The 27,614-nt window shown below is 39.6% G+C and overlaps 1 protein-coding gene across 15 annotated transcripts in view; it reads left to right on the top strand.

Moving 5' to 3' along the window:
* The window catches only part of CACNA1D (calcium voltage-gated channel subunit alpha1 D), a 537,366-nt gene that overhangs the window by 498,374 nt on the left and 11,378 nt on the right, over positions 1 to 27,614 (top strand). For 14 of the 15 annotated variants that reach the window (XM_082266515.1, XM_082266513.1, XM_082266517.1 and 11 more), the window contains 6 exons: positions 15,806 to 15,925; positions 18,600 to 18,967; positions 20,101 to 20,127; positions 24,374 to 24,517; positions 25,518 to 25,681; positions 25,937 to 26,058. In XM_082266515.1, the coding sequence (XP_082122641.1) occupies positions 15,806 to 15,925; positions 18,600 to 18,967; positions 20,101 to 20,127; positions 24,374 to 24,517; positions 25,518 to 25,681; positions 25,937 to 26,058 (945 nt within the window). The remainder of the gene's footprint in view (positions 1 to 15,805; positions 15,926 to 18,599; positions 18,968 to 20,100; positions 20,128 to 24,373; positions 24,518 to 25,517; positions 25,682 to 25,936; positions 26,059 to 27,614) is intronic. The other variant, XM_082266521.1, reaches the window with a different exon arrangement.

The raw sequence follows: 27,614 nt of genomic DNA, 5'->3' as shown, positions 1-27,614 counted from the left end.
GTTTGTGGTGCTCAGAAACAGTTACATTCTCCTTTGACAATTAGGAATATGTTTATGAAGATTTCTTTGATGCTTGGTGAATTGGGCATTTAACACTTTATATACAGAAGTCCTGATTTAAAGTGTGTTTGCAGATTAGGTAGGAATCACAATTCATTTTCTAAATCTAAATGTATTAAGCACACAGGGAGTGCCCTAGCTCTTCAGTAAATGGCTAGGGGTTCTTGGCTACCAGCAGTTTTTTCTTCTTAAACTGAAATATCCTGTCTGATATGTTAACAGGCAATCATTAATTTATATCTGGCTGGACAAATGATACAGCTAAAAATTGGTCTTTTAGAGTTCAGTTCTGATAACAGAGACAGCTATACCTATGTGGATTCCCATTTTTTATATAATTACATTTTATTAAGGTTTATACAAACAAAAAAAGGTTACAACAAGTACAAAAAGTACAGGAAAAAAAAAATGGTTCATGGGTAAGCAAAAGCATAAAAGTAGGATAAGGAATGCATCTTAGAGACAACCACGACAAAGTCAATACAAAACTTTTCAGGTAGGTGAGATAAGCAGAGACCATGCAATGGGGGGATATCTCGGCACCCCGCCCACCCCGGCACCATTGTCAACATAAGTGCAGTAGGACAGGTGAGTACTAAACCACAAAGCTGAAATCCAATTGGGGAAAGACCGCTCCAGGTGGGCTGGATGTCAGGTGCTGGTCGGATCCGTCAATCCGGAATCACATGAAGCAAAAATGAAGAGATGACCGCACTCCGATATAAATCAAAAATTGGAGTAAAATTTATTCCACATCAAACAAATAGGCAAACTGGAACAACACACTGTGGATGCAGGACATAAAGGCAGATGCGTTTCACGACTTAGGGATGTCGCTTGGAGCTGGTAATGAGTAAGCGACATCCCTAAGTTGTTCCAGTTTGCCTATTTGTTTGATGTGGAATACATTTTACTCCAATTTTTGATTTATATCGGAGTGCGGTCATCTCTTCTTTTTTGCTTCATACTAATCCAGAAAACCACATAAAAAGTGAATTTGTCCGTGTTTTTACACCCCTCTGAAAAATATAGAATGCAAATAGTGTACAAACATGTCTCAAGGTGACCTATACACTATGGATGAGGGGAAAAAAAAAGGAGGAAAATCAGTTCAAACTAAACAGTAATAGGTGCATCTGGGAGGGTAATATGTGGCAATGCATACATCATAGGGGTACTGTACAGTTATGGCATTTAATCGGTAGAGAACTCTGAGGAATAGTACATCCATCCCAACCATGTATCTTTAAATTTATCTTGCTGGTCTTTGACCGTATGAACCCATCATTCAGCCTCCATGATCTCATCAACTGCCCTTTTCCTATCTAGCAAAGTAAGACAAGGGGATTGTTTCCAAAATCTAGGTATTAATGATTTGGCAGTGTTCAAAAAGTGTGGGGAGTGATGCTTCTTTTGTAAAGTTTGATGGAGGAGGGGACCCTGTTAAAAGAAAATGTATTGGGGAGAATTCTATGGGTCTTAGTGTCGTTTGTTTGATCAATGGAGCTATGGCCTCCCAAAATGGCTTAATCTTAGGACAGGGCCACCACAAATGGAGGAACGTGCTCCACTGATGACACTCCCTCCAGCAACGGGCATCCACTGTCAAATAAATTTGAGCTAGACAAGCTGGGGTCCGGTACCATCTAGAAAGGAATTCTATAGGATAATTATTGGACCTGTGAGCTTATTGAGGTGCTGTGAGTCAACGTAAGCATTCTCTGAACCTGTGGGAGAGTAAAAGTGTGACCCAGGTCTCTCTCCTATTCTTTGACAAATGTGGATTCCCATTTATACTGAAAATTAACATTAAAGCCAAACTCTAATTTAGACAGAATTGGGATGGATTAGAACCTTAGCCTTTTTTTTTTTTTTGCAATACAACTAGAAAAATTCAACATCACTTTCTGTTCTTGAGATACCAAGTCAAGAAACGAGTGGAATTGGTGTACACATAAAATAATTAAAATGTGTTTATTTAAATTTTGCATGAGAAAAATGACATTTATTAACACTGGCTAAGAGTCCACAACCATAGAATAATATGTAGAGGAATCAGGGTCACACAAGACATGCATAAAACTTGACAAGTTCTAACCCTTCCCCGCACTGCTAAAAAGTATTTTTTTGCCATCTCTGCCCCCATTGGAGGCACAATCTCTAAGAGCCCCTGTCTTCCTATCTAAAACTAATAAAGAACTGTAACTATATGAAATATAGTTCTGGTTTAAATTGAACTTGTTTTATGATTTCAAATTATTCTTTTTGTATGTTACATAGGGGTTGATTTACTAAAGGCAAATAGACTGTGCACTTTGCAAAGTGCTTAGTAAATGAGAAAAAACTTCACTTTGCAAAGAATACCAAATCACATGTAAGGAAGATGGAAAAAAAAAAATGCATTTTTGCTTGCACATGATTGGATGATGGTAGTCAGCAGAGCTTCTGCTCATTTACTAAGCTCTGGAGCAACTGCACTTGCAGATTGCAGTTGCACTTTGCAAAGTGCACAGTCTATTTGCATTTAGTAAATCAACCCCATAGTGTCAGCCAATCCAGCAGAACTTTACTTAATACCTACAGAAATTTGCATCACCTGTGGGGGTAGCAGCATCCCTGTCTGCTCTCTCTCCCAGCCACTGCACCATCCCCCACCACTCTGCCTTTCCCTGCACCCTCTCAAACCTCTCCCCCCCAACACTCTTCTTTGTCCCCTCAGCTCCAAACCCTCCACACCCTGCAGCACCAATTCCCCTGTGGCTTCCCTGCTGCCGGCTTCTTTTCCTCTATCCTCCCCAGCCATTCCTCTCGCAATAGGGAATCAATCTCTAAAATACTTTATGGGAATCCACACTGGAGCAATGTGAAGTATATATGGTATAAAGGGAAGCAATTTAATCTTAATAAGAATAATCCTACCCATGAGGAAGAGGGGGAGGTGGGAACATGCCGACAAGCGTTGCTTCGCCAGATTCAATAGCAGCAACAAATTTAAGGTAGTATATTCTGATTCATTGGAGGAGATCGCCACCCCCAAATATTTGGCAGTAGGAGTCCACCACAATGGCAAATTTGGGTAATCCAAAACCCCCACCTCTCAATCAATGGGTAAATTGAGTTGGCCTTTAAACCTGTTAAAGGGAAATAGAAGGAAATCAGGGTCAGAGCCTCCTTAACAGAAGAGCCTGGGTCGTTAAAAAAAAAGGAATCATGTTATAACTCCACTTTTTCAATAATAGGACCAACCTGTATACCTTTAATATGCAGGGAGATACATATGGTTTGGTCAATTGGTTCCATCATTAGAGCAAATAATGCTGGGGACAGCAGGCAACCTTGTCTGATCCCTCTGCCAATGGAAAATGATTCTGTGGAAATGTACTTACTTCTTATGGCAAACCTCACTCTGTTTGCCCTTCTACACCACTTGCAGCTTTGCAATCTCTGTCATCTCTCTGTCGCCACCACAGCCATGCTTCTTCCACCATTAAGCAGCCAGTGATGATGTGGAAGCTGCATCATCCCAGCACTTGGTCCTTTCTCAGCATATGTAAGATGCCAAGAGTCGAGCCTAGAATGTATACTGCACTGAATATATGCTGTTAGCAATGCAAACACAAAACAAAATGCTAGAAAGGAGGCGAAGGTTTGGTGTGAAAATTACATAGTCTCTTCCAGAAAAAAATATATACAAGCAATTTTTTTAGGACTTACAAAATTGGTAGCACCATCTCGTTATCCACTCCGTCCTGTGATTTCAGAAAGTATATGGTTTGGAAGGTCCTTTACAAACTCTAAAAGTGAAAAATAAAAAAAATTCCAAAAATAGTTTGGCTACCTGAGGAGAAAATTGGAGAGTAGAGCCTGGCAGTAAATAGGGTAAAGGGATAAAACAAGGAAACTAATACTGTATTGCAGAGATTTCTAACTTGTCCAATGTCATCAGCACCATGGACAGTGCATGAGAAACGGCTCCTGCTATTTAGTCACTTTGCCTATTCAGGGTGGATGTAAACCCTAACAATAAACTTCCCTTATTGGCTCCCTTTTAGTCTGTTGCATTGCAAGTATTTTGTTATATCTCTGTGATAAGCGGAAAAATACCCACTGATCTTACAAGAAATCTTGTGGATAACTCTCTGTGGTCTCTACTTGTTCTACACCGTTATCAGTTATTTTGTTTGGAGAACCACAGGATCCTGCAGACACCACATCTAAACTGGTAATCTGCAATATATTACATTTATGTTTTTGGGTTTAAATATACTTAATAATCCCCCCCCATGAAAATTGCCTTTCCAGTGCTCCCCCATGCCTGCCCTATGCTCCTTGCTGGAGCTTCATTTTGTTTTGACACAAAGCTAATCACCTTCTCTTCTCTCACAAGTGATAGCGCACAGGTGATGATAAGATTACGTGTACATCCTTTCCCACCAATTATAATAATAAATGGTAGCATAGTGGCTTAGTGATTAGTACTTTTGCCTTGGGATACTAGGGTTCTTGGTTCGAATCCCATTCAGGATGTCCTCTATCATTGAGTTTGCATGTGCTTGTGCATAGGTTTTCTCCCTTGCTCCAAAGACATGCTAGTAGGATAATTTGCTCATGGCTAAATTGGCTTTAGTATGTGCATGCATGTGAGGTAGGGACTTTAGATTGCTCCTTGAGTGCAGGAACTGATGTGAATGTACAATATGTAAAGTGCTGGGTAAATTGATGGTGCTTTATAAATGCCTGTAAATAAATAAGTTCTCTTGTGTGCAGATAGAGTGGTAGGAAAAGGAAATTAAATGAGTGAATGGAAGGGGGTAAAGGCAACCAACAAACCTGTCACTTTGGTCTGAATGGGCGATCTATAAAATAAATCTTGCTGTGAAAAACAAAGAAAGCTGAAGGAGGAAGTATGAATGGCAATACTGGAGGCTGGTGATTATACAGGGACATTGATTACAGTACTGAGGGATGTGAGAGGGGACGTGCCCATTTTCCTTGGAAATGGGGAGTCTATGAGTGCTCTGTTAGCTACATGGGAGGTTGACTTATGAGACCTGCAACCCTCCAGCATAGGGTTGCCACCTCATCCCTTTAAACCAGGACACACATTAATTACACAGGTTCTGTGGCTGATACGGGTGGTAATTAAACTCAGTGGCTTATGTGCATTTATATTAGCCTCAGAACCTGTGTAAATAATATGTTACATAGTTAGTGAGGTTGAAAAAAGACATCAGTCCATCCAGTTCAACCTATGATGTGTGTGTGTTTGCTGTTAACTGTACATTGTATACCCCTGTATGTTGTGGTCTTTAAGGTGCCCATCTAATAGTTTTTTGAAACTATCGATGCTCCCTGCTGATACAACTGTTTGCAGGAGAGAATTCCACATCCTTACTGCTCTGACAGTGAAGAACCCCCTACGTACTTTAAGGTTAAACCGCCTTTTTTTTAGGGAGTGGCCACGTGTCTTATTGTATTCCCTTTCTCTGAATAGTTTGTTCCTTATGCTAGGGTTACCAGTACAATATTTGTACATTGATATCATATCCCCCCTTAATCGTCTCTTCTCCAGAGAGAATAAGTTCAGTGCTTGTAGTCTTTCTTCATAGCTGATGTCCTCCATTCCCCTAATTATTTTTGTTGCCCTTCTCTGGACTCTTTCCAGTGCCAGCACATCCTTCCTGAGGACCGGTGCCCAGAACTGGACAGCATACTCTAGATGTGGCCGGACCAGGGTTTTGTAGAGAGGGAGAATAATCTCTTTATTTCTGGAGTGAATCCCCTTTTTTATACATCCCAGTATTCTGTTGGCTCTGCTTGCAGCGGCTTGGCAGTGCATGCCACTGCCAAGCCTGTTGTCTACCAGTACCCCCAGGTCCTTTTCCATCCTAGACTCACCCAGAGGTTCCCCCCCTAGTGAATAGCTTGCTTTCTGGTTTCTGGCACCCAAGTGCATTACTTTACATTTTTCAACATTGAACCTCATCTGCCATGTAGTTGCCCACCCCGTTATTATGTTCAGGATATGTGTCCTGGTTGAAAGGGATAAGGTGGCAACCATACTCCAGCACCCATAGCTATTTATCTTTTTAGCACAGGCATTCTGTAAGCCCCTATTCCCTAGGGTGAACAGTAGATCTGTGTGTTGTATTTCTAATTTTCACATTCACTTGAAAAAGGACACTGGATGAATCCTGAAACTTTGGGAAGTGATCCCATGTGCCTAATTTATTGCCTGTTAGTAAGCCCACTTCTGTTTTGTCTCATGCTATATTCCCTTTAATGGTTTTCCCAGTTATCACAGGGCGCTTTAATGTTCAAGAAATGTAGGTCCCTACTTGTGTAATAGATCACAAAACTCGCAAAGTACCAACACTTTAAAAAGCTACAAGGGACAGCTATACAGTTTTTTAAGCTTATGAAGTCAGCTGGTGAAAGCTGCCTGAGGTTAATTTGTCACTCAGCTGCCGCATAAAGAGCCTTTTATGTATACATGACAAGCCTAAGAGGAGAGGTCTGCTTGTTGTAACAGTACAGAGCTGACATTTACCAGGAAGCAGAGAGTGAAGCTACATCGATGGATCAGAAGCATGGGGAGACTCCAAGGCTTGACTACTTTGTTTCCTATGTCCACTGCTACAGCGTACGTCTCCTCTTCATGTTGTCTGTCTGTCGCTCTGTATTCCTTGTCAGTTCAGTATTGCATTTTCAATCATTGGGTAGGCAGATTAATATTTTATAAGCATGTTGACTTGTGCATTTTGTAGGACAGGTTTAAAGCCTTTTTAAGACGTTTTGTGTGTGCTATAGTGTAGCTTGTGTATTAGTGCATTATGTTTTGGGCATATCTAATATTGCTGTATATAGTGGATGATTATTGGTGTTTCAGGACTAGTCCACCAATTGATCTTTTAGTTTTGGAAGGATACTGACACAACTCATTATCAACTTATGTCTCTCATGGACTTTAGCAGAAAAATCTCCCTTGTGGGTGTCACCCCACTTGCAGGCTTTATTTTAGATTTATTTTTATAAAATATAGTATTCAGCATGCAGAGTAAGACCTTGTGTTGGCTTTGGCAGCACTATAGGAATCTAGTGGGTTACCGAGTCTGCTAGCATCTACCTATTGCTGGAAAGAAAAACTTTAGATATAATCCCCTCTTCATCTTTGCTCTTTTTTTTTTCTTATGATCATAGAGTGCTAATGTCTTTATCTTTTCTTGCTTTTTGTATATAAAAAGTATTTTTTTTTTTTCATTGGTATTTCCTAACATGTATAATTGCCCTTAGCAAAACCATATAGCTTATAGTTATTTTTATCAATGTATCCTGTTAAGTCTGACTGTAAGACTACTACAGGTGCATCTCATAAAATCAGAATATCATCAAAAAGTTAATATATTTTAGTAATTCAATTCAAAAAGTGAAACTCATATATTATATAGAATCATTACATACAGAGTGATATATTTTAAGCATTACTTTCTTTTCATTTTGATGATTGTGGTTTACAGCTAGTGAAAACCCAAAATTCAGTATCTCAGAAAATTAGAATATTACATAGGACCAATAAAAAAAAGTATTTTTTAATACAGAAATGTTGGGTTACTGAAAAGTATGTCCATGTACAGTATAGTATGCACTCAATACTTGGTCAGGGCTCCTTTTGCATGAATTACTGCATCAATGCAGCATGGCATGGAGGCGATCAGCAAACTCGCCTGACCTAAACCCCATAGAGAGTCTGTGGGGTATTGTCAAGAGGAAGATGAGAGACACCAGACCCAACAATGCAGACGAGCTGAAGGCTATCAAAGCAACCTGAGCTTCCATAACACCTCAGCAGTGCCACAAGCTAATTGCCTCAATGCCACGCCGCATGGATGCAGTAATTCATGCAAAAGGAGCCCCAACCAAGTATTAAGTGCATACTTTACTGTATGTGGACATACTTTTCAGTAGGACAACATTTTTGTATTAAAAATCTTTTTTTTTTTTTTTTTTTATTGGTCCAATGTAATATTCTAATTTTCTGCGATACCAGCTGTAAGCCGTAATCATCAAAATTAAAATAAAGAAATGCTTGAAATATATAACTCTGTGTGTAATGCATTTATATAAAATACATGAGTTTCACTTTTTGAATTAAATTACTGAAATAAATCAACTTTTTGATGATATTCACATTTTTTGAGATGCATATAATTCAACCATATAAAACCATGGTAGACCTAGAAACTCGTTGTAAGAGGGGAGTCTGGAGGCACAAAATTTTACATAAAATGTTGATTTTTTTTTTACAATTTAAACATGTACAAGAATTCAACATTCTTACAAAATCTCATAAAAACAATAAAATACATTATTGCAGTTTGGATTTAACATGGTAGTACATTTTTTTAAAGCTACTGATTTTCTATGGCATGACGCGTTTCTTGGACATTGTCCACTTCTTCAGGAACCATCAGTATCTTTATGCATTGAAAGCAATCTAAATAAAAATAATCATTATTAATACGCTTATTTATTGTTTGTATCATCCCATTGTAAACATTGAATTGGGCATAATTCCTAGATCAAGTGCTTTGGCAAGGGAGAACCAGGGTCATGCTTAAAGTAACCCAGACAAAGCCACTGGTGCCAGACTGTAGGTGAAGGATAAACTGCTCTGCATTGCCATAACCATGTCTGATTCAGAATTCATGGTAATATTGGTTGCAACACAATCTTAGTTTTCAAGCATTTTACTAGGCTAGTGGTGATCACTGAGTCAGAATCCCCTAAAAACCCACACGATTCCTTTTTTTTTTTTTTTTTTTTTTTTTTTAAGTTTGATCATCAAGGGATGTGAAAGTCTGTTACTTCTGATTTATTAGGTAGTTTGTAGCGAAGGTGGAACCCTCTGTGTTTGGGTTTTAATTGATGTAAATCCTACCTCCCAACTTTCTGAGATGAGGAAGAGAAGGACCTTTAGCATAACCTCCTCCAGTTACATAGACAATTAATTTATATAGAAAAATATATGTTAAACCAACAAGTGCCTATTTTTACTACTACTTTTACTTTGTACTGGCTTCTCAAATTAACAAATGCAATCATTTAGAGATTGAAAGAAATGTTTAGTGCCCTAAAACCCATTCGCTTTAAGTTAAATAGTAGATTTATAGAGGTCCATTCAATTAAAAAATGGTACATCTGATAAGGAAAGATGGACAGGGGAATTTGGTTCCCAAGGAGAGACCTATGTAAAAATGAATCCCAAACTGGTACCAACAGTAGTAAGTACATCAGTAGTTATATGCACTGAACACCATTAATGCACTTGACTACCACATGATCTGCTCCTTCCTCACAAATTTCAAGTAGAGTAGATTTTTTAAACAATTTCTCCAAGGTCAAGAGAGCTTCTTTGGAAGCAGTTAGGGCTGCATGTGGCCAAAAAGTGCCAAATAGCACCATTGTTCTAGAGGCTAAAATGTGCCGTACTTCTACCTCTGTGTTTTCACAAAGCTTTTGAGGCCTTCCCTTTTTATTAAACTCACAATAACATCATGGTGGAGAGACTCTCTCAATTATTTAGTCAGAACATTAATAATATTCATCAATTTACTAAAGGAGTGTATGCTTATGCCCACGTATGGGCACATAGTAGAGCAATTTTGGCAAATCAGTGCCATATCTGAAGTTTCTACTTAGTTGTCATGGTTCTGCAACAGGACCTTCATCCAGCCAGTTGGCAAAGTTTTTGTGTGTGACATGACTGGGCAGGCTTGCACCCAAACACACTTTAACCTTTACAAGTGCATTTTACATTGTCTCCTCTGGCCAGCAAGCTGCCTTAGCAAACCCATAGAACCAAACCCAAATGGGAGCCAGAGGGGGGACAATAGGCATTATGTCAGACACACTTTTGAAGTTTGTTTGAAATAAATAAAGGTCTAGAAAGTGCTAAATTTTTAAAAAGTATAACCCAATTTTAGCTACTAATGTTTTTCTTAGATTGGCAACAACCAGCAAAGAATACAAAATCAAGTCAGTCTTACGTTATACTGTTCACTGGCTGCACTGGCTGAAAACGATCAACCACAGATTTCTGTATCTGTTTTCAATGCAATGTAATCATTCAGTGGCCTTGCAGTATCTGGCAAGTGTAATTATAAAGGAAGCTGAGCAAAGTATGTAGTAAAGAGCTTGCATAATTACATATTTCAATATTCCACCTCCGAGCAGGAACTTCATACTGATCACTGGTATTTAGTGTTCTTTTTCCAGCTATAAGCTTGAGATTAGTCAGTAATAACACTTGACAAGTACAGATGGCAGCAGGTGTAGTTCTGAAAGCATTGTAACAAAATAAAGCCAACTTCTTCTAACTGCACTACCATGTATAATAATGTAGTATATATATATATATATATATATATATATATATATATATGTATATGGAAAAGTACATGAACCCCTGCAGTCATTTGCAATAAAATTTAATCTGATCCTCAGCTAAATTACAATAAACAAATTCATTTTATTAAGCTGATAAAACACAAACAATTCAAATTTCTCATGTGTTTACTGAACACACCCAATTAAACATCCACAGTGCTGGAAGAAAAGGTAAGTGAACCCTTGGAGTTAAAAGCTGGTCAAACCTCCTTTTGCAGCAATGACTTCAGGCAAGTTCTTTCGGTAGCTCTGGATCAGATCTGCATAGCATTCAAGAGACATTTTTGACCATTCCTTCTTATAAAACTGCTTTAGCTCAGACACAATTTTAGGATGTCTAGTGTGAATGGCTTTCTGAAGGTCATTCCACGGCATATCTATGGGGTTAAGATCTGTGCTGTGACTGGGCCACTCCCACTCCCAGGCACATTTTCTTTTTCTGAAGCCAGTCCATGGTAGATTTACTTCATTGTTTAAGGTCATTGTCCTGCTACATCACCCAACTTCTACTAAGCTTCAGCTGGTGGACAGCCACCCTGATGCTATCCTGTAGGATATTTTTCTCTTGATGATGGTAAGCGGTCCAGGCCCTGAAGCAGTGAATCCTTCATCCTTCCATTCTTCACCATTGGGATGATGTTTTCATGTTGATAAGCTGTGCCCTCTTCCATTCTTTACCGTGTGGTGATGTTTTGATGTTGGTAAGCTGTGCCCTTTTTGCGCCATACATAGTGCTGAACATTGTTTCTGAACAATTCAACTTTTGTTTCATCAGTCCATCAAACATTTTCCCAGTGGTGATGCAGTTTGCCAAGGTGCTCTCTGGCAGACTTCAGACGTGCAGCAATGTTTTTTTTGGAGAGCAGCAGCTTCCTCCGTGGTGCTCTGCCATGGACACTCTACCTGTCCAAAGACTTACTGGCAAACAGGGATGTTTGCCAGTTCCAGTGATGTCTTCAAAGCTTTAGCTGTTACTCATGGATTCTTCTTTACCTCATTGAGGCTTCTGTGTTGTGCCTTGGGAGTCATCTTGGCTGGGCACCCACTTCTAAGAAGACAGTATTAAACTGTCCCCATTTATAGACAATTTGTCTAGTTTGAGATTGGTTTGTATCCCTTTCCAGCCTTATTCAGATCAGCTACTCTTGATTGTATGTCTTCAGAGTTCCCTTTTGCAAGGCATGGTTCACATCAGCTGATGCTTCTTATAAACAGCAATTGTAAAATATTTGAGTGTCTTATGAAAGTGTAGCTCTAAACCAAACCTCCAAACTCATTTAATTATTAGGATTCCAGGTGTGCAAACATCTCCAGTTAGATTTTGTTGAAGTAATTCAGGGGTCTCCAATCTTTCTAAACAGGGGGCCAGTTTGCTGTCCCTTGGACTTTAGGGGGCCAGACTGTGGCCATTGGTAGAATAAAATGTCCCGTCGTCAGTGGGAATAAACAAAGCCCAATCTTTGGTGTCAGTGGGAGGAAATGTGTGCCATCGTTGGTGTCATTCATTGGGAGGAATTGTGCCCCATCGCTGATATCATTGGGTCCAATTGTTGGTTTCATCATGAGGAATTGTGCCCCATCATTGGTGCCATTGGACCCGATTGTTTGTGTCATTGGGAGAAATTGTGCCCCATTGTTGGTGTCATTGGGCCCAGTTGTTAGTGTCATTGGGAGGAATTGTGCTCCTTCATTGGTGTCAGTGGGAGATATTGTGCCCCATTGTTGGTGTCATTTTGCCCAATTGTTGGTGTCATTGGGAGGAATTGTGCTCCTTCGTTGGTGTCAGTGGGAGAAATTGTGCCCCATCGTTAGTGTCATTGGGAGGAATTGTGCCCCATTATTGGTGTAATTGGGAGGAAGTGTGCCCCTTTCACTGTTCTCCATGGGGGAGGGGAAAATGCCCCATTGTTGGTATCAGTGGATAAAATACTGCCCCAAGGGCCTGATTAGAGCAAGCAAAGGCTGAAATTTGGAAACCACTGAAGTAATTAGCCTATGGGTCCACTTACTTTTTCCTCCAGGGCTGTGAATGTTTAATGGGTGTGTTCAATAAAGACAGGGGAAATTAGAATTGTTTGTGTGTTATCAGCTTAAGAACATTGTGTTTGTTTATTGTTGTGACTTAGATGACGATTAGATAACATTTTATGACAAATTACTGCAGAAAAACAGTTATTTCCAAGCGGTTTAGATACTTTTTCTTGCCAATGTGGATATATATATATATATATATCATTGCTCAAAAAAATTAAAGGAACACTTTGAAAACACATGAGATCTCATTAGTGAAAAAAATTAGGCTGGAAATCTATACTGATATGGACTAAGTAATGTGTTAGGAACGAAAGGATGCCACATTGTTTGATAAAATTGAAAATTATTAACCTACAGAGGGTTGAATTCAAAGACACCCCAAAAATCAAAGTGAAAAAAATGATGCAGGAGGCTAGTCCATTTTGCTGAAATTTCATTGCAGCAATTTAAATTAGTACTCAGTAGTTTGTATGGCCCCCATGTCCTTGTATGCATGCCTGAAATTGTCGGGGCATGCTTCTAATGAGACGACGGATGGTATCCTGGGGTTTTCCTCCCAGATCTAGACCAGGGCATCACTGAGCTTCTGAACAGACTGAGGTGCAACCTGGCAGAGTCAGATGCACCTAAACATAATGTCCCAGAGGTGTTCTTTTGGATTTAGGTCAGGTGAATGTGGGGGCCATTCAGTGGTATCAATTCCTTCATCTTATAAAAACTGGCTGCATACTCTCGCCACATGAGGCCGGGCATTGTCGTGCACCAGAAGGAACCCAGGACCCACTGCACCAATGTAGGGTCTGACAATGTATGTAAGGATTTAATCTCGATATCTAATGGCAGTCAGGGTGTCATTGCCTGTAGAGGTCTGAGCATCCCTCCATGGATATGCCTCCCCAGACCATCACTCACCCACCACCAATCCGGTCATGCTGAACGATGTTATAGGCAGCATAACATTCTTCATGGCTTCTCCAGACCCTTTCACGTCTGTCACATGTGCTCAGAGTGAACCTGCTCTCATCTGTGAAAAGCGCAGGGCGCCAGTGGCGGACATGCCAATTCTGGTGTTTAATGGAAAATGCCAATCGGCCGGGCAGTGAGCATAGAGCCCACTAGAGGATATCAGGCCCTCAGGCCACCCTCATGAAGTCTGTTTCTGATTGTTTGGTCAGAGACATTCACACCAGTTGCCTGCTGGAGGTCATTTTGTAGGGCTCTGGCAGTTCTCATCCTGTTCCTCCTTGCACAAAGGAACAGACACTGGTCCTGCTGATGAGTTATGGACCTTCTACGGCCCTGTCCAGCTCTCCTAAAATAACTGCCTGTCTCCTGGAATCTCCTCCATGCTTTTGAGACTGTGGTGAGAGACAAAGCAAACCTTCTGGCAATAGCACATATTGATGTGCCATCCTGGAGGAGTTGGACTGCCTGTGCAACCTCTATAGCAGGGATATGCAAACTGTGGCCCTCCAGCTGTTGCAGAACTACATGTCCCATGAGGCATAGCAAGACTGATAGCAACAAGCATGACACCCAGAGGCATGATGGGACTTGTCATTTTTCAACAGCTGGAGGGCCATAGTTTGCATATCCCTGCTCTATAGGATCCATGTATTGCCTCATGCTACCAGTAGTATCACTGACTCTAGCCAAATGCAAAGCTGGTGAAAAACACCAGGAAAAAATGAGTATGGAAAAAAATGTCATGTCCTCCACCTGTAAAACCATTCCTGTTTTGGAGGTTGTCTCATTGTTACCCATCTAGTGCATCTTTTGTTAATTTCATTAACACCAAAGCAGCTGAAATGGATTAAAAACCCCCACTGGTACCTAACTGACAAGACCAATATCCCAGGAGTTTAATTGACTCAATGTTATACTCTGTTTAAAAAGTGCTCCTTTCATATTTTTTTGAGCAGTGTGTATATTTTTTTGAGCAGTGTGAGGGTTACTCGCCACCAGTTGCCCCACCTATAGGAGATGCCCCCCCCCATCATGTAACCATAAATAAGACATGCTGTGCCTTGTAGACCTATATGAGACCCCCCCCCCCCCATCATGTGACCATAAACCTGCTATGATAGACGTCACACGTACTGGTGGTGTTCTGTCTATCAAAGGAGCCGAGCCAGGAGGTGGGACTATGTGTGAAGCTGAGCGCCCGGCAATTCAAATGAAGGATGTTACAGTGCAGCGATCCCCGCTCTGATTATCCGGCCGCCTTTCTTCTTCCTCTCCTCTCGTCCTCGCCCGCAATCATTTTCCACTCGCAAAATGCGAGCCGGCGAGTAGAAAATTTAAGGGCTGATATATATATATATATATATATATATATATATTGTGTGTAAGTGTGTTCTAAATCTAGACATTTATTTTTTGTTATTAACAAGAATTTTTAATGAAAGCTTCACAATTGACATATGCTCTGTTCAATTTTTTTTTGAGCTAAGATGGCTATTACAGCTTGAGTGTTTCCACATTGTTTAACGGAAGCTTTCTGAGTCGTTGCTTGGGACTGTTTCAGTAAAACTAATTACAAGATAAGCCACTTGCAGAGGTTATTGTTGTTAGTGAAAAGCTTTGTCAGTAGGTTTGTACTAAGTTAAGTTGGCATATCTAATATATGGCATGACACACAATATAAATCAAATCATATCCCCATGCCGTTTTTTTTTTTTCCCTAATTTTTTATTGCCGCCATTTATTATTTATTTTTTTTACATTTAGCTGTCAACAGGGAACCCTGCTGACAGCGAATGACTCATCAGCTGTTAAGGACGAGGCGGCCCCTGCTCCTTATCAACCATGTTGTGTACTGGTTGTTAAGTATGCCGGCGGATGCCAGTTCCTTAAATAGCCAGGACCACTACTAATTTACCATGCATTTTTTTTTTCTGCATGCATTTATTTTATCTTTCGCTAATTGATTTTCACTCCTGTTTTATGCGGTATTTACCGAGTGGTTTTGCTTTATGTGATAAATACTGCATAAAGCAATAGTGAATTGACATTTTCAGGATTGCATGCAGTATTTGGGAAAACACCTAAATTCCGCATGCGATCTGGTGCTGTGAAGGGAGCCTAGTGTGTCATTCATCCACTAAGGCAGCCAATTCCACAAATAATAATGTTGTAGTACTCTACCTTTAAAAATATCTACGTATGTATTCATCCAACTAAGCAACTTTCCATTATCTTAAATAAATTCACCTATAGTATTTCTCTCTGAAACATTCATAATTCTATGACTTTCATTATCCAGGCGGGGCTGAGAACTCTTCATGACATTGGTCCTGAAATTCGACGAGCCATATCATGTGACCTTCAGGATGATGAGCCAGAGCAAAATAACCATGAAGAGGAAGAAGAAGATATATACAGGGTAAACAACTCACAGTAGATTAGGAGTATTGGATGCCGTATTACATTTTGTATAGTAGATGGTTTTGTAATTTAGAAAATTTCCTGGCATCAGTCAGCTTTTGCAGTAGCAGTCAGAGAGTAACCATTATTAAAAAAAAAAAAAAAGGAGAAAAGGTCTGGCTTTAAATTATGTGTGGATTGCATCTGTGCCAGTCTGTTCAATGGATATAAGTAAGGTGACCTAGAACTACAGGCACTTCTCACTTAACAGCGTACCTGACCAGCTCTCCTACCAGTCACTATTGTATGCTGTTGGAGAACTTTGATCATGGAAACAGAATTACACAGTACACTACTGTAAACACATTTATAAATATACCAAAATGGTGCAACTATGACATGGAACAATATCTAAAGCTGACACAAACTTTCTACCAGTCCATTATGCCTGAAATGTTGGTAAGGGGCTGCTCCTCACTTAGTGACCATTTCATTTAATGACCTAGTCATAGGAATGGAATGCAATCATTAGGTGAGAAGTGTCTATATTATTTTGCATATTTATTGTGATGCACTGCTTCACAGGGGCCTAAAATGCACCATGATAAGGTGCAGGGGTAACCACAGAAGTGAACATGTATTCAGACCAGCCCCCTTTGATTCAATGAGCATGTTACTTTAAAATTTACAGAAGTTGGGTTAGTGACAACACAAACAAATGAGTGGTCAGATACAGCAAATAACAGAGGCTACTGATCAGGCATAACGTGCTGTAGGCAGACGGTGGATTCCTAATGGATACTGGCCATGTGGCCATGACAAGAGGGAATTCACATAAATTGATGGGTTTAAAGTGGAACCCAAACTGCTTGCATGGGGAACCACTGCAATCTTTGTCTTTTATTGGGTTGAATGTCCCCTGAACTTCATATATCTGATGATAGTGGTTCCATTGGTGGGATCTGAGTGATATATTCATTGCCAGCTCCTCCCACAGCTATTTCAAGGCTATTTTCCTTGCCTTGTATCATAGATATTGCAGAAGGATGGTTGGTGGAATAAAGGCAGATCTGAGAACATTATTCAGGAAGGTCTTGCCTCTGAAGACTCCAAGAGATGTAAGAGGCCAGTGAGAGATTCAGCTCACCCATGTTTGTCCATAGCTGAAGTTTCAGGCGAACAGACACTCTAAAAGGTGTCATTCATTATCATATATGTAAGTGTTCTAATGTTGGCCATAACGTATTGAATCCCAATCAAATTCACACTACAGAGCCGAATATTATACATATTTGACTTTGCATGTACGTGACCAGCTCTTGTTGGCACCTACCTTGAATATTGGATCTTGTTGAGGACAAAGTAAAGTTAAGCAATGACTATATACATAGGCTAACGAGATAATTGCATGACTGGCTTGTCCATTGTGTTGAATCAACATCTGGAGGACAGTCACTTTGGGGAGTTTGTTCTGCATACACTGGTCAGCTAAAGTAGAACTTTACTAAGTAACTGCCTTGCGGTTCAAAGCTCTGTTTCATATTTCCACCTACAGATTTGCTTTGTTTTAACCATAAAAGGGAGCTGTGTCTTGCCTTCTGTAATGCATCCAGTGTACTGTGCATGCACCATGTTGTCCTTATAACCAGCACCAGTGAGAAACCAGGATGAGGTGTTCTGAGAGTGTAAAGATTCAGGTGGTCACCCTGTTGGCATCAGGAAAACGTCATGTGATACAGTAGCTGTGCTTCTGGCACTCGGTTTTACTGGCACAATGAACATGCACAATAACTTGTTGGTGGTAGGGGCTTCAGATCCGAAAAGTGAAAGGCCGTATACAGGCGGTCCCTGGTTTACAAACATCCGACTTACAAATGACTCCTACTTACAAACTGAGGGAGAAAACAGGAAGTGAGAGGAAATCTACCCCTAGAAAGGGAAATTCACTCCTGTAAAAGTTATCATGGGAAAAAGGTGTCTCCACCAAAACTTTATCACCAATCCTTGTTTCCACAACAACCCAACATTTTCAAAATCCAATTGTCATAGGGACAGAAAGTGAGGGGAAATCTTCTTAACAGGGGCACAGACAGCAAAACACATGTTACAGGGGTGTTAACCTTTCCCTATGCTATCTAAAAAACTTAAAAATTATTTTTTTGGCTGGAGCTACGCCTAAAAAATGTACCTGTTCCAACTTACAAACAAATTCAACTTAAGAACAAACCTACAAACCCTATCTTGTTTGTAAGCTGGGGACTGCCTGTATGATGATGCAGTATGTGGACCAGCAGGGAAGGACTGGGGAAATTATAAAGCTTGTATTTGGTGTTTCCACCAGTTAGAACCTGGTAGAAACACAAAAAAAATAAAAATAAAGATCATTAGTTGTCGTTCCACTTTAATCAGTTAGCTCTAACCAGGCTTATAATGATCCTGTTTGGGTATGCAATTTGGGAGAATTGATGCACATACTAGGCACTTAGATTCTGTTGCTTTTATAAATATTTTTGTAAATGAGAATGATTGCATTGGAAGAAAGCACTTTCTAAAATTTTTAAAAGACTATTTGTACCAAGAAATTTTCATATACAACGTATATTTGGATAGCATAGGTTGCACTGTAAAAAATTAAGAATAACACTCAAAATAACTAGTTACAGAACTGTTAATGAATATCACTTCAATTGCAGAGGAATGGTGGTCTGTTTGGAAACCATGTCAACCATGTGGGGAATGACAGGCGTGATTCCTATCAGCAGACTAACACCACACGGCGCCCTCTGCATGTGCAACGTCCATCAATCCGCTCTGCGAGCGACACTGACAAATCTATGTATTCCCATTCGGGCAACTCTGTGCATCACAACCATCATAACCATGAATACTCTGGGAAACATGTACCAAACTCCACCAACGCCAACCTAAATAACGCCAACGTGTTCAAACCTGCTAATGGGAAACATTCTAGCCACACCACTCATAATCACATGTCTGAGAATGGCTACTATACCTACTCAAGGAATGACTACGAGAAACCAAGAAAATCCAGTATTAAAAGGTAAACCGGATATCAAAATATTCTTTAAAACGAATCTAATATGGCCATAGTGGCTTTCTATTAGAGGGGGAAAAAAACGTTCTTGGTGTGTTCAAAAAGCTTTTCTGTTCTGAGTAACAAAGCTCTAAGCTACACACTCTTTCAGTTCTGCTCTGATTTACAGAATACAGATTATATACAATTACATACAAATTTACATACAAATTTAATATAGACAGATATCTTGGCTGAGGATAGGAACTGAGAGAGCTTTGATTTTGGATATTATTCCTCCCATCAGCAAGGTGAGGAAAAATACGTAAATTATAACTGCTTTTTTGTATGTCCTCATTTATAAATTCTCATTAGCTTGGAGCTCCTCAAAATGTTGCACACATTCTGTTGCTGATTACCTTCTTGTATTGAATATTGATTTTTTGGACAGGTTAGATATGAGAGTTAACCAATTATGTCTAAGCTGCCTCACCTAGCTGTTTTTTGAAATGATTATTGCTATTGTTTTTATTTTCGAATATAGCAGTGAAGCCCCAGCTAGTGGCTTGGGAGCCACATGTCTCTAACACAGTTTGATGTTGTTCTCAACTGACGTTTAGCTGCTCACACTGCTCTGTCTAAACACTTGTTGCTTTATCCTTTCTAAAAGCATGGATCCAAACAGAAATTGCCTTATCAATGTATTTACTATTTAATATTAGTCAAGTTATAATAGGAGCGCAGGGGCAAAAATCCTCTTTCAAGCCTTTGAATTGAGACAACAAAGGCCACATATTGGAACTCAGTCGCCAGTACATTTACCAAAATTTCGCTATCCATAAAAACTGTACAAAATGACCCCTTTTAAGAATAAATATAAAAACTGTACAAGTGTTGTAGCTGAGAAGTAAAATGTCTCAGTGGCACAATAAATATGATTCAGCTGACACATAAATCCATATATTTTAATCTTTTACCCAGCTTGCTGTACTTTTTGCATGAAACATTAATCTTTTTCTTCTTCTTAGACCCTCTGCAGGTTGGTGGCAATACTGTTTCACTTTGTCTGCCTTTCGTTGTGCTGTCTAAATATGTAATAACTGATATTTATTTTATGTCTAATAAATATCTTCCCATATTTGTATGGCTTTTCCGGATAGGACCCGCTATTATGAGACTTATATTAGGTATGTTCCTCTGTGTCTGTCAATAACTGCTTGCGCCATACAATATATGCGAAGCCCATGGTTATTACATGCTCTGCTTCAGTGTCCAAGTCTCTGCATGATCTGTGTATTTGTAGTATCTGATGTTCACTCTCTATGTCAGAGATGGTTTACAATGCTATATTTTGGCTGACAACTAACAGGGTTGATCCAAGTATCAGCATGGCAGTCAGGTGTGTCCTAATGAATGTAAACTATTGATTTGTGACATCAACCTTAGTGAGAAGGTTGTGAAAATGTAGAATTCTCTGTCTAGGGAAATGGTGATGGCCAACAGCGTGTATAAAATTGCAGCTCTTCATCATTAGAATGTACACTACTAATAATACCTGTGCTGGAAAGTGTACCTAAAACATTTGCTTTTTACTTTTCAATAGAGTAGGCAGAGTTTCTCAAATAATATTTTTCTCTCTGTGTCCTCGTGGGGAGATTTCTCTTCACTTCCTATCCTGAAAGTGCAACAGGAAGTGAAAGGAAATCTGTAGATCACAACGGGAAAACCACTTTTAGACAGTTATCCCATTTTAAGTTTTCCCTTTACCTCTTATTCTGGTGACAACCATAACATTTTGGGTTTTCCCTCATATTCTTTTCTGCTGGGAATGGTCACCATCTCTACTAGTGGGAGTTATTCTGGTTAGCAGGGACACAGTAACAAAATGTGACAGCTACTCTAACCCTTTACCTTTAATCTAAAAGAAAAAAAAAGGTACAAAAATTTGAACGTAACTTTATATATACATGTATGGTAGCTAAAAGTCTTCATAGAAGACATACACAACTGTGTCGGAAATGTTGGGTGGCCCATGTAATATTTCATAGAAATCGTGTGGGATTAGATAGAGCCACTTCCTCTTTACTGAGCCACATCTCTTGTGCATGGGAGTCGCAGTGGGGTAAGGGTAGGAACTTGTATTTCCTTTCATAAAATGCAGGAACTAGTGTTCATGTACTTTATATAACTTCCCTCCCCCATGATTGCTAAAACCAATTAGGTAATTTATCCTGAAGACAAATAGTCTATTATTAAAGTGCATTTCCAGCCAAAACTCTTTTATTAGGGTCGGAAAGGGTTTTCACCTCTATACGGTCATTTAAGATTTCCCTTCCCTTTCTATATCACTGACTATATTGTAACCAGTCAGGAAAAGAAGGGAAACTTTAACCTGTCATACAGACTGGAATAAAAAGCTAAGTTTAGTAACTTTGTTTTTCCCTACTTTTAAAGATTACCCCTCCTCCTCAGAATCCAATATCATTCATCAATATGCATTCTTTAAAGCTCACTTGTCATGACATAAAGGATTTAAGGAATTAAGGAATGTACTGTGTCAAGAAAAATATGGGAAACCCTTGAATTCAACCGGTTTTCAGCAGTAATTTGACATAAAATGTGATCTGATCCTCATCTAAGTCACAACAATAGACACAAACTTTTCTAAACAATTCTAATTTCTTGGGTCTTTATTGAATACACCCTTTAAACATCATAGTGCTGGAGGAAAAAGTAAGTGAATCCTTTAATTTAATAACTGGTCGAACCTCTTTTGGCAGAAATGACTTTAAGCAAGCACTTTCGGTAGTTCTGGATCACACCTGCACTACTTTTGGGAGGAAATTTTGATCATTCCTCTTTACAAAACTGCTTTAGCTCAGACATATTTGTAGTATGTCTGGTGTGAACGGCTCGTATGAGGTCATTCCACAGCATGAGGTCTAGGCCCTAACTGGGCCACTCCTAAAGGTACATTTTCTTTTTCTGAAGCCAGTTCATTCTGGATTCACTTAAATGCTTAGAGTCATTGTCCTGCTGCATCACCCAACTTCTACTAACCTTCAGCTGGTGGCCAGCCACCCTTACGCTATCCTAGTAGGATATTTTGGTAAACTTGGGAATTCATTTTTCCCTCAATGATGGCAAGTGGTCCAGGCCATGAGGCAGTAAACCCTTCTTCCTTCCATATTTCACCGTTGGGATGATATTTTAATGTTGGTAAGCTGTGTCCTCTTTGTAGCGTACATAGTGCAAAACATTTTCCCAGTAGTGATGCGGTTTGCAGGTGCTCTTTGGCAGACTTCAGGCATGCAGCAATTTTTTCTTTGGAGAGCAGCAGTTTCCTGCCATGGACACCCTAACTGTTCAAAGACTTACATATTGTAGACTCATGAACGGGAATGTTTGCCAGTTCCAGTGATGTCCTCAAGCCTTTTGCTGTTACTCGTGCTCTTCTTTACCTCATTGGGGATTCTGTGTTGTGCCTTAGGAGTCATCTTGGCTGAGCACCCATATCTAATAAGAGTAGACACAGTACTAATCTGTCCCTATTTGTAGACAATTTGTCTAACTGTTGACTGATGGATGCCTAAACACTTTGAGATTGCTTTCTTTCCCTTTCTAGTCTAATGCAGATCAACCACTCTTGAACATACTCTCGTATGTCTTCAGAGAGGTCCTTTTCTGCAGAGCATGGTTTCACATCAGTTTATGCTTCTTATAAACAGCAATTTTAAAATGTTTGAGTGTCTTTTATCAATCAAAGTGTACCTCTAAACCACACCTTCAAACTCATTTCATTATTTGGACTCCAGATGAGCAAACTACTCCAATTAGCTTTTGTTTAAGTAATTAGTCTATTAGTCTATTAGTCACTGTCTTTTTCCTCCAGCACTGTGAATGTTAAATAGCAGTATTCAATAAAAACACAAAACATTTTAATTGTTTGTGTATCAGCTTAAATTATAACTAAAGGCAAAATTTTATTTTTAGTTTTCGATAGAGGGGAGATGAATTAGAACACCTATCAGTTTTTACTGGTGTCTGTGTCCCCATTAGGGAGATTCATCCTCTGTTTGTCCTTTTTACCATTATCATTGAATGTGAAAGTAAAAGAAAATCCCCGGAAAAGTAATAGAGGGGAATCCCTACAATGAGGACACTTGTTCTAGTCACCTGGGGGTCCCCAAGAGATTCCCTTAATTTGCAGGTATTTTCCCTCACTTCCTATTTGGCTATGGGACAGGAAGTGAAGGGAAATCTCAATGAGACAAAGATGGCCAAAAATAAACTGACAGGGGTTATAACACTCCTTCCAAAAAATAAAAAATAAAAGTTTTGTCTATAGTTCTACTAAGCGCCGGTTCACATTACCGCGACGCTACTTGCAGGGGCGACCTCCGAGATCGCGGTGCGAGCAGCGCGCCGCGACCTCGGAGCGGCCGCCACGGACTTCATAACATTGAAGTCTATGGCGGTCGCCTCCTGGTCGCCCCAAAGAAGCTCCGGACCCTTTTTCTAGGTCGGAGCGACTTGTGTCGCTCCTATTAGAACGGGTCCACAGCTTCCCTATGGGAGGCGACCTGCGGCGACCTGTGAGGCTACCAGGTCGCCTCACAGGTCGCCCTAGTGTGAACCGGCACTTAAAGCACTTTATATTTGTCAATTGTTGTGACTTAGATGAGGATCAGATTTCCTTTTATGGCAAATTTCTGCAGAAAAACAGGTAATTCCAGAGGACTAACATATTTTTTCTTGCCATTGTATAGCCTTTGGTCACTTTTCTCCTGCATGCACAGACATTGATTTCAGGATTAAGTTCTTGGTTTAACACAAAATGCCTTCACTTTGCTAGAATTCTATAAAAAACTTTCAGACCTGACAAGTTCACTTAGTGTAACTTTCTGTTTAAAACAGTTAAAACCTCCTAGGAACATCAAAACTAAAGGTTCTTCGTGTCTTATAGTTTGTTTTACTTCTAAACCAGTTACAGCAGTAGAAAGTAATATTTCCTTCCAACAGCTGCGGAGTTGGACCCTTGCTGTTTGTGGGGAAGCAGTGGTCTCTCTGCAGAGATCAGATTTAAAGCTCTGTAGTCAAAAAAGCTCATGGTCTTTGCTGATTGAAGCATTCTAGATTTTCATGTCTTTATTTTGATGCACATGAAATCTATTTAGCCCATATAAACTGAAACGTCAACAGGGCTTTAAATGCCCCCATAGATGAATTTGTGATTTTTAATGTTTTTTTTTTTTTGTTATTGGAATATTGAGTTGCACTTATTGGCCCTTTTAAAATGCTATTAAAGGCAGTACAGTGGAGAACATTCAATTTTTTTCTATGCCTTGTAATGACCTTTCTGCATTGGTGAGATGCAGTAGGCCTAATAAACATATTGCTAGTTCTTTTGACAAATTTGTGTCACTATCACAGATCAGAGTCTGGAGAGAGGAACATGCCTGTCATCTTCCGTGAAGATCCTGACTTTATGGACTATGAGGATCCATACCTGGGGGAGCCAGAGTATTACAGTGGGGAGGAGTATTATGAAGAGGAAAGTATGCTGTCTGGAAACAGGTAAATGATTAGAGTAGTATAACCAGGCTCTTCAATAAAACTGGAGCAATATAGGAAGTGTTGTCCATAGCAGCTCAGCAAAATGACGGCTTTAATTGGATTGGTGTTTATAGGGAACACCCAAACTTTGATTTCCTCTAGGGTTATAGTTACATAGTTAGGCAGGTTGAAAAGAGACACTAGTCATTCTAGTTCAACCAAAATAAAAATGAAAAAAACACACAAACAGAAAAACACTATCCTATACCCATAGTTGATCCAGAGGTAAGCAAAAAAGACCCAATAAAGCATGGTCCAATTTGATGAAATGGGGAAAAAAATCCTTCCTGATCCCCTAGGAGGCAATTGGATATTCCCTAGTTCGACTACGCCTCATGTTATTACCTCTAAAAGTTATTATCCCGTTATATTTTATGCTTTTAGGAATGGATCCAGCTCTTTTTTTAAATAATCTACTGAGCTAACCAGAACCATCCTGAGGGAGTCTATTCCACATTTCCACAGCTCTTACTGTGAAGAAGCCTTTCAATTGTTGAAGGATAAATCTCTCTTCCCCCCCAGACATAAAAAGTGCCCCCTTGTCCTCTGTAATGACCTAGAAGTGAGTAACTCTACACCAAAGTCACTATGTGGACCACTTATGTATATATTCATGTTGATATAGCTCCCCTTAATTGCTTCTTCTTAAGAGAGAATAAATTCAGTTCCCCTAATCTTCCCTCATAGCGGAGCTTCTTATGCCTATTATCAGTTTGGTTGCCCTTCTCTGCACTTTCTCCAGTTCCCCAATATCCTTTTTGTGAATTGGTGCCCAAAACTGAACTCCATATTCCAGATGAGGTCTTACTAATGATTTGTACAGGGGCAAAAGGATGTCTCTCTCTATAGTCTATACCTCTTTTAATACAAGAAAGTATTTTGCTAGCTTTAGAAACTGCAGCTAACCGTATATATAGAACTACATTTTCAGTCCATCTGACCAAAATCTCCCTTACACCAGGCCAATATATGATGAGCCCACATTATACTCAGCCAATGACCTGGACTATGAGCGACCCAGAGGCTACCATCATCCGCACAGCTTCTTTGAAGAGGAGGACCCACAGTTGTGTTACGAATCAAGGAAATCGCCAAGACGGAGACTGTTGCCACCGACGCCTCCATGTGAGAAGCCTCAATAATAATAATTTATATAGTTTATAAATAATAGTAATAATAATAATAATAATTATATAATAATAATAATTTATATAGTTTATAAATAATAATAATAATAATAGTTTATAAAGTTTATTAGCCCTAACTGTAAGATTGAATAAAAACAGGGGTTCGGGTTGCATAATTTGCTTCTGAATTTCAGATGTCTGATATGACATGAAAAGAATGCTTGTTCACTGCTATATTTCTCTGCTATTGCAGCCAATCGAAGATCTTCATTCAATTTTGAATGCCTTCGCAGACAGAGCAGCCAGGATGACATACCTCTATCACCAACATTGCATCACCGTACAGCATTACCCCTGCATTTGATGCAGCAGCAAGTAGGTGCAAGCTTCACCTTTATGAGAACTATGTAGATGTACAGGCCTTTAGGGTGGAAAAATACATGTACCTAAGCTAGGATTGTGGTATAGTGTGAACTATGTGTAGAATAGCTTAAGAGTTGGGGTGAAGCTGCTGGAACTGCATAAGAGGAGAAGCCAAAATATAACCCCTGTCATGTTTTACTGCTGCCTGTGGTCCCATTAATTTCTTGTTGGGATGGAAAATAATGGGTAATCTCTCCAGTTGGGGCACATAATACAACTAAAAGAGAATTCCCCTCACTTCCTACAGCAGACGGCAAGTAAGGATAAATCTCTAACAGTAACACAGACAGAAATTCAAATGGCTTTTTTAGTAGAGTAGGTGAAGGTTCGAGTCCCACTTTCATTTTCCCTCCCATACACAGAAAATGATGGCACATCTCTCTAATAAAGCCCCAGAGTTCGGTAACAGGGGTTCTAACCCTTCTGCACTTTGTCTAAAAAAAAGGGTATGGAATACACTTTAAAGTGTATGCCAAGGCAAAATAAAATATAAAGCGTATGCAGTACTACTCTCCAAAACATGCTAGCCCCCCGTATTCATGCTTTATGGACTCCTCAAAAATACCTGTTGATCTGCTAGAAGTTCTCTCAGCTCCTCTTTATTTTCCTGTTTTTATTTATTTATTACAGGCACTTATATAGCGCTGTCCATTTACACATTGCTTTACATATATATTATACATTCACATCAGTCCCTGCCCTCAAGGAGCTTACAATCTAAGGTCCCTAACTCACATTCCTAGGGCCAATACATACACATACTGGGGCCAATTTAGACAGGAATCAATTAACCTTCCAGCATGTCTTTGGAATGTGGGAGGAAACCCGTGTACACAGGGGAAATCCACACAGGCAGTGTGAATGTGCAAACTCCAGGCAGGTAATGCCATCGTTGGGATTGGAACCAACAACTCTAATATAAAAATATTTCCCTTTAAATCCCATGGAGCTCTTCACACCAGTGGGTGCCCTGAATTTTGTAAAGTCTTGCATGCTACCTCCTTGGTGCCCTGTTGAAAAAATGCATAAAAAAGCACACCACCCACATTTTTTCAAAGGCCCATAATGGTCAGGTTCCGGTTTTCTTTCTCTCACTCCGTGTTTATCCCCATTTTTTATTTCTTCTCGTTTTATTACTAGACCAATTATATGTGTTCTCCCATCGGAGTCATTTATTGGCCTTTTTTATTTTTTTTTATTTGCATTGGAAAATACCTGTGAGAATGTTATTGGGTGCTATGAGCAAGACAGGAACACAAAGCACTTATCAACCTTCGTTTTATTTATCAAGTGCCCATAACTGACCAGTTGGACCACCTTTATTCTCCCAGTACAGCCATCCTCATAAATAAGGCCAACAGTATTTCCATAAAACTACTTTTGACTTTACAATTCTGTCCATAGCCTAATGTAACATCCTTGTTTAATGTGATGTCTGCTAGGCAGTAAATATGACACTGCAGGGCATTAGAAGTCCTGAGTAGTGCTTTCTGGCACAAATAATTGTC

This window comes from Pelophylax lessonae (assembly GCF_965119305.1).
Source record: "Pelophylax lessonae genome assembly, chromosome: 8".
In the NCBI taxonomy this organism is placed as follows: Eukaryota; Metazoa; Chordata; class Amphibia; order Anura; family Ranidae; genus Pelophylax; species Pelophylax lessonae.
This window is presented reverse-complemented; position numbering and strand designations above follow the sequence as displayed.